This window comes from Lampetra planeri, unplaced genomic scaffold (genome assembly GCF_965212315.1).
Source record: "Lampetra planeri unplaced genomic scaffold, kcLamPlan1.2.h2 scaffold_502, whole genome shotgun sequence".
In the NCBI taxonomy this organism is placed as follows: Eukaryota; Metazoa; Chordata; class Hyperoartia; order Petromyzontiformes; family Petromyzontidae; genus Lampetra; species Lampetra planeri.
The window spans coordinates 17,697-26,047 of NW_027615325.1; the positions used below are offsets into that span (position 1 = coordinate 17,697).

General features: G+C 41.1%; 1 protein-coding gene across 1 annotated transcript; it reads left to right on the forward strand.

Annotated features, from left to right (window-relative positions):
* Positions 1 to 491: 491 nt before the first annotated feature.
* On the forward strand, positions 492 to 2,048 carry LOC144741312 (inhibin beta B chain-like). The gene is made up of 2 exons (XM_078623902.1): positions 492 to 834; positions 1,267 to 2,048. Exons 1-2 carry the CDS (start codon positions 492 to 494, stop codon positions 2,046 to 2,048), a joined length of 1,125 nt encoding a protein of 374 aa, XP_078480028.1.
* The last annotated feature ends 6,303 nt before the right edge of the window (positions 2,049 to 8,351 follow it).

Here is an 8,351-nt window from a genome sequence, read left to right on the forward strand (position 1 = left end):
ACTTACCCAAGTGCACGCAGGTTAAGACAGAATAGTACCTGGTTCATCACTTGTGTTTTGGTTCAGGGTGGTTTTCCGGCGTGTCATTGACAGCACTGATTCCGTGTGTGTGTGTGTGTGTGTGTGTTAGCGGCAGCCAGCCTACGTGTGAGTGTGTGTGTTGTGTGAGCGTGCAGGACAGACAGATGCTTTGCCAGTAATTTGCTCTGTGCCCCGATTGGTGCGTCCCTCCAACGTGTCACCAGTTTTGGTGGATTACCCCACATATCTTTACCATCAGGAGGACGAAACATCACTGATTCCCCTCAACTTCTGTCTGCACGGCGTCCAGCTGTCATCAGGGAGCTCGGGCAACACTTGGGGGAACTTCTGACATCCAAAGAGCAACTCCCGGAAACGGATTTGAAGATTTTTTTTTTATTACTGTTACTATTGTTATTATCGTTGCTTGCAGAGCAGAAATTATGTTCACACGTAGTTCTCAATCAACGATGACGCCGTCTTCGTTACTCCTTGCGCTTCTGCTTTTGGCACCTTTCCTCTTTAAAGGTCTCTGGGTGAATGGCTCTCCAGGCTGCGCGTCCTGCGCCTTGCCGGCGATGGAGAAAGACGCGCAGGAGAGGTTGATGATAGAAATCGCCAAAAAGCAAATACTGGACAAGCTGCATCTGCAAGAAAGACCAAACATTTCTCACACGGTGCCCCGGGCTGCGCTCCTCACTGCTCTGCGCAAACTGCACACAGGGCGCGTCAGACAAGACGGGACTGTTGAACTTGAAAACCACGTACCCACAAAAGATCAAGGCTATGAAATAGTGAGCTTTGCAGACATAAGTAAGTGTAGTCCCGTTCTTTTACATTGTAAAGCTGTTATATTCGCTGTCACTACGAACGTATGCTCTGTGCGTTGGACACGTCAGTGCGTAAAATGCGCACCAAATGAGGCCAGTGGTTCTGTTTGCTTTGTTAAACAGTTCGCGTTGTTCTGCGGCTCTGGAAATGGGGTGAAAGTTGACCATCACAGCGTCGGTCACAAGGTTTAAGATTAAACCACAAGTACAGCTGGACGTTGAGCTAAAGGTCAATTTCGTCATGAGAGACAAGAGATAAAATGCATAAAATAAGCGGAAGAGATTGAGCATTGCTTGTTTACATTTGTATTATCTTAAAACCCATGGTTAAACATGACTGTATTCTTTAATTTATGTGAACACATTCATGAAACAGCCCAAATACTCACAATCTTGAATTGTCATTGGTCCACAGATGAATCGGCAAAAGGCGACGAAGCCCGTCTCAGCCTTTCCTTCCAGTTTTTGCAGGAACGTGGCCTCAGTATCCAGGTGCTTCAGTCTTCTCTCTGGATCTACGTCCGCTCTTCTGAGGATCCTTACCGGGACTCACGCCTTCCTGCCCAGGTCTTCCTTACTGCTGACAGTACGGCATCGGCCTCCAACCGTACCTTGCTGATAGAAAAGATGCTTGAAGTCCAGGAGAGTAACTGGCACACCTTCCCCATCACCCGCACCCTGCAGGCCTTCCTGGACGGTGGTCAGCATAAGCTACGCCTGGAGGTCAGCTGTGACGAGAACGGGAAGAACCTCTGCTCCCTGGATAATGCTCCTGACACCCCATACCAGCCCTTCCTGGTGGCTCATGTGCGTCTCCGTGACGACCACTCCAAACACTCCATCAGGAAGCGTGCTTTGCGTTGTGGTGACGATGTAACTGTGTGCTGCAAGAGAGACTTCTACATCAAGTTCAAGGATATCCAGTGGCACGACTGGATAATCGCACCTGAAGGGTACCATATGAACTACTGCATGGGTCAGTGCCCGCAGCATCTGTCTGGTTCTCCAGGCATAGCATCGTCGTTCCATGCCACAGTCTTAAGCCAGCTGAAAGTCAACGGTATTAATACAGCTGCATCTTCATGTTGTGTACCCACTGAGCGACGGCCTCTTTCAATGGTATACTTCAACTCTCAGCACAGCATTGTCAAAACAGATGTCCCTGATATGATTGTGGAGTCCTGCGGATGTACATAAGAGAATGTATGAAACCATCTAGATTAGTTTCTGTGGCAAACTATCTTCAGAGGGGACAACGGGCAGTGTAGTGTCTCTTTTCACCAGAATACTAACCAACATCTGAACTATACCTGCAAAACTGAAAATTTTCGATGGTACCACCTGACCGTCAAAGTGTCTTTACATCGTGTTTCAACTGCATATATTCAATTCAAAGACAAAGATCTCAGGAAATAGAGGTGAAATAACTAACCATTCACAGTTATTCTCAGCGTATTCTCAGCATCCAAAATCTTACACTAATGTAGATATTCTGCACCTTTTAGGCTGTGAAAATATATGCTGCCATTTTGAAAGGCTTTGAATACAGTTAAATTAGAATGTGTTGACAGTACTACTTGTAGACAAAGTAACAAGTAATCCCTGTCAAAGGAGGTCTAAACACAAAAGATAATCAATTCTGCACTACCGTTGGATCCCAAGTTTGTTTATACAGCAGCATCATTCTAGGTTTTGCATGAGTTATGAGTGCAGACAATGTTCTTATTCCCATTCTGGTCAGTTGTTTCTTTTGTGTATTACAGGTAAAGTTTGGACTGAGTTCTGCAGTGGACACTGCCTGCAGGCTGAAATATGTTTCATCAGCATCTCCACTGTATTATTTACACACATCAGCTAATCAGTTGGGTAACTATGCTTCTGACATCATGTGAACTCAAGGTCCTTTGTTTGCCGCGTGAGCAAACATTTAGCTATTGCTTCAGTGTCAGGTAATGTGAAGGTCTGCCGAGCAGGTGGGTCAATGGGCATCAGCTTTTGCATGTTGGCATTATAGCTCTCAAAGTCTAAAGTTTTCTGGGATGATGTCAAATTAGCAGTGTTCAGGCCAGGGTGAATCTGTTAATCATTTGAGAGAATTTTTTCATTACCATAACTATGCAACTTATCATCATTCCATGAATTACACATATCCCAAGGATATGACAAAATGAATGAAGGATATATCACACTGACGGTACTTGTGAAAAAAAGACATGTGATGCTCATGGACACCTCTGTCCCACAGTGCAACATATAACGTAGACAGAAGCAGTGTAGAACAGCAATTGTCATCTAGGAACCAAACAACCAAAGTTAATACACAAAAGTTCAACACTGGAAATGGGACCACTCTTTTTTTAACTCCTCGTTGTAGCTTTGTTTACACTAAGAAAAGTCTTAGATTTTTTTTCTGCTCTCTAAATTATTCCCCTGCATATATGGAACCTGTAATGTACAGCTTGGAGGCAAACACCCTGATATTTTATCACACACTCTACAATCATTGCCATACTTACATCGTCACCAATTACCACCTTTTCCCCTTTGGCTCCAAAAAGCTGCACTTGTGTTATTATTTTACTGTTAAATGCTGGATTTTATTGTTTTTATTTTTCCAAGCACTTCCTGTCACAGGTTTCATGTGACATTGAGGTGCCGTCATACCAACACTGTACAAGCACTTTATCCCACTGCGGCATTTTTTTAGGTACGATTTGGGATAGTCTCAGTCGGCCAAAGCTTAAAGATGTAAATAGGCCCACAGAAACCAAATGTCATCTTATTTTCTTACGTAGTTGTATTAAACATGTGGTGTGGTTGACAGATGGGAATGTCCTCACACAATTTGGGGTGGATTTCAGGTCTGTTTTAATTTAATGTTGTCCTGTAATTTGTGTCTTTATTTTTATATCACTGTTTAAAGTATATTTCAAATATAAATGTATTGTAAAATGTTTGTCATAATCTGCTGAAATAACATGATTATGGTCAAATTATATTTTTAAATAAATGAATATTTTGAATCAACTAACTAACTCATTGACTTTTTTTTGATTAAGTCTCCTAGAACAAACCAAGAATCACATCAGTGAGCGTCACAGCAGCAGCCCCACTGGTGAATGCTCAGATGTTCACTGCATGTGCCATTGCATTCGTATTTTCAGGCAGCATGTCGTGTATCCACATTTGTACTGTCCTCTCAGGCAAAGGGCGTGTTTGCTCATACAAATAGTGGAAGTGGCTTTATTGACTGTCTATGTTTACTGTGCAAACAATTGTCCAATTTCCTTGGCATTCTATCATTTTCAACATCATGTGTCTGTGCAATTGATTGGAATCTAAATCCAGGACTACCGAACAAACCAGGAATAATGAAGCAATGTTATCAAACATGTGATTTCAGCACACTTGTAGACCGTAATGAGTTGCATTCTGTGTCATAAATCATGTATTCCAAGCAGAATTCCAGTATTTAAGCATGGCCACAACTCAGTATTATGGTAATTATGCTTATTCATGGTAGGGACATTCATCCATGTCCATTGGGTTGGCATCATCACTTTACCCTGCAGGAGATAAGGACAATAAACAACCAACGCACCATGTTAATGTTTTAAAGATAAACCACCCATGGTGTGCACTTTGAAAACCCCTGGTGTCCAAAAGTGTCTTGTTTAATCTTGCCAGTTCCCCATTACACCATCCCAAATGGACAAATCAGAATAGTACAGGAATGCACATTTGTACTGAATTCTTGTCCTTTCACAAGGTGTCTGTCTGACATATACTGAAGATAGAAAATAAACGCTCACCACATACATACACAGGTGCCGTGGAGGAATTAAGTAACAGGTTTGAGTTATATGAGAAACATTTGGTACTTCCAGTATGTGCTAGAGCTTAATGTGGTTTGACATGACCGACATGACATGACCTAACCCATCTAGATTGTTTATCCAACTATGAACAGTGGACATAGCAAGGGGAAGAACAGTCACAGAGGTGCTGGTAATTATAAGTAAGCGCCATGGCAAAGCATCATGTTATGTTTAAAGACGAACCGCCGATGATGTGCGCGTTCATGTCTGGTGATGTTGACATGAAGTTATTGAAACCGTAATGCCCTTAACTGGACATAACATCTGACCGTTTCCCAATCAGGCGATTACAATCATCACAGCGCCCCAACAGCTCCTGAATGAAAGACATCAGCCTGGTGAACGTCTGATCAACAACTGAGTGAGCGAATAAACTGTGCAGCAGACGAAAAGGAGCACAGCCAACACAGAGCAATGTGATATATCTTAGGTGAAGAGCACAAAGGGTTCACATGTGAACACTGGAGCACATGAGCACGAGGACAGGTACAGGCCAACATGTGAGCAGGTGAGTACTCTTTGACACCAAGTAATTACATTGGTTCCACTGAAGGAAAGCAGATAGCTGACCTACTCTGGGAAAAATAAAAGCCTACTGACTCACTGATATACTAACACACTGACCTACAGACCCACTGTTTGCTGTATACACTTAAACCCTAATCCGTCACTCCGCTCAATCCCACAAATCCCCTATGGAGGGTTAAGATGTCAGTCAGACTCTTCCCCTGCAGTGTCATGAAAGGGACAACCTGCAAATAAACTGCTGGGACATTCTCTCCTTTCCCCAAATGTCACCAGGTAAACCGTTCAACCGTTTTTTTTTTTTTTATTTTTTTGGTGGTAATAAAATGTACATTCAATCTCAGAAAAGCTGAAAATTTGAGCCTGGTTAAAACTACTTATTACTGTACTGCTAGAGTTGCTGTTCATTTTGTGAAATGAAGCATGATGACAAGTGAATTCACCAGTATCACACCAATATATGTCAGTTATAAATTATAAGATAATTACTCTCCATATCACATGTCTCCATGTCTAAGACAGCGAAAAGTCATGCAGATGCTGGTGTTACATTGAATATTATTGTCTGTTGGACAATTTACTGTGTAATGAGGTTTAACTTGTAGCTACAGAAGGATATTAAAACAGTGTAACGTAATGGTTAAAGGGATTTGATCTGTGATGTTGTTTGCTTCCATGTTCTGATGTACGCAGCACTTCAGATATCTTTTAAGTCCACAGGATGATCCCATTACGACAGACCCAGTTGCCTGTTATATCAGGCATCATATATAAGAAGAAGAAGAAACAGTAAACAAAAAACTTTTAGAAGTGGTTTATACCACCATAGTAGTACATAGTCCATTAAAAAAGATAAGTGTCTATAAAAAGGTACACCCTCACCAGACTATAAAAAATGGCTTGAAACCATGACAGAAATAGTGTCATACGAGCAGATACTGGTGAAAGTTAATAATGACTGGGGAGAAGAGAGGGGGCAATGGGACTGTTTCTTTACTATGGGCTTGCAAGAACAACAGGACATGAATAAGGAGATGGTGTAGCTCTGACTAAATATTCACCATTTATGTTACATTGTAACTCGAGTGTTTGAATTACCCTGTATTGTATGTATATGTAGGTACCATAAACCAGGGGTCCACTGTAACTCCATCCACGGAGCTGCCTCAAAGTATAAAATAAGAAAAGTGTTTATTACTGTATTTTATAAAAACTTATATTCATGGGCATTCATGACATATGATATAAAACCCTTCACACTATTTATAATAAATACTTGTAATAAACTCAAATGGAGTTATAAAGGAGGAAAATATTCATATATCTGTGAGAACTGTGAACATTTCACATTGTACATGACCTGGCAACCACTGTCTTCAAATGTCCTCTAAACCATAAGTGGTACATTAACTGGTACTTCTGAGCATCAGACTTCACTTTTTGGCACATGGTGGCAGGTCAACCCCCAATCCAAATTTACTAGAAGGTAAAAGCCAATTAAATCGAGTCCTGTTTAAATGTGGTGGTAGAACTTTCTCAACATGTTCCCATACACGATGTTCAAAACAAAGACACAACAAACAAGAAATGAATACAAGGGATAAGATAAACACTATTGAATCTTTCAGGAGTGAATTTTATTATATCCAGGTAACAATTTAGTCCAAAGTGACATGAATCCTGTCTTGTAACAGTTCCATCCTGGGTTTAGTTCAACAATAACCAGTAAAGAGACTGTTATAATACAGTAAATGGGGATTTTTGTAATGCAATGTGCAGTTTGGACAGCAGAGGTCACTAGACCTGTTTGATTGCACTATTCATCTGATGCAACTATGTTAACTAGACTTGAAATTCCATTTAATCAACCTCATATAATCACAAGCCTGAAGATTCTCAACATTGCACCGACTTGCAGCTCACACCCTCATGTTTTTTCCACGTTAGGGTGGAGAATGAATGTGTCTGTTCATGTGGTCAGTTGGTTTTATAGTCGCATAAAACCACAATCACATAAATTCCTAATGACTTGGCTGTACCTACAGCTATCTGGGGGGGTTTTGTCGGGGTGTCAGAAGGGTGGCTGTCTATGAAAACATGTTTAACTGGGCAGCACTGGCATCACACACGCAGTCCTCTACTTGTTGCTCTAAATATATTTGGACATCTGTTGTTATGTGTAGTTTAATCACAAATGGAGAAAAATATTGCCAAAAGAGGATAATTGAGTGCCAGTACACCTCACAAGTTCTATTATACATAGATCGACATTTCTATTTCTATCTATATATCGATCTATATCTGAATAGGACAGCAGTTTTCAGAGGACACGAGAACTTCTGGATGTCTCTTTGGCACCACATGAACATAATACATCTGCAATGACAACGTTTAAATGAATGATTACAGAAGGGACACACATAAAATCAACCAGTTCCCTACATGTTTGGGGCTCACACTGAAGAAGGTATCCACTGAATAAAGTCATTTTTGATCATATCTGACGGTGAAACCTGTTCACTATTTTTACTTTGTAGTACAACTACTTTTATTACAGATAGAAGTACACAAGAACAATGGACACTGTCCTTACATGTTTCTGTTGATTAAGCATCAGGGAATTCATGAATTGTTTCACAGTGCGTTTGGTTTGGGTGGAACATTGTTTTCTTGCTGTTTGTACATACCCCAACTGGTCTTGTCGAACTGGAGCTGGATTGGAAGTTCAGGCTGACTGAATCCTGGACCAATGATTTGGTTGAGGTACTGCAACAGTCCAAAATAACAGACAGATAAATATCAATTTTTAAAAGCGTGCGCCCACAAAGACAATAGACAGACTGATTGGTTCAACATACTGTTCTGATTCCTGGCAGTAACGTGAAGGAAAGATCAGCTCAAGTGCTACAGGTGAGAGATAATTCACAGCTCAGATCTTCACTGCAGAATCCAGTGAGAAGAAAAGAAAAAATTGTTTATCTGGACAGTTCCAGCCTTGATTTGTTGATGTACACAGGGTCAGTATCTCGGTCATATTTGTGGGTTGGGTACTTTTGGTATTGCTGCGGACATCGGAGTGTTTGTATTGTGTCCACTA

Coding starts and splice junctions, on each gene's coding strand:
- LOC144741312 (XM_078623902.1), top strand. CDS start 492: ATGACGCCGTCTTCGTTACTCCTTGCGCTTCTGCTTTTGGCACCTTTC. Junction 835..1,266: donor AGTGAGCTTTGCAGACATAA/GTAAGTGTAGTC, acceptor ATTGGTCCACAG/ATGAATCGGCAAAAGGCGAC.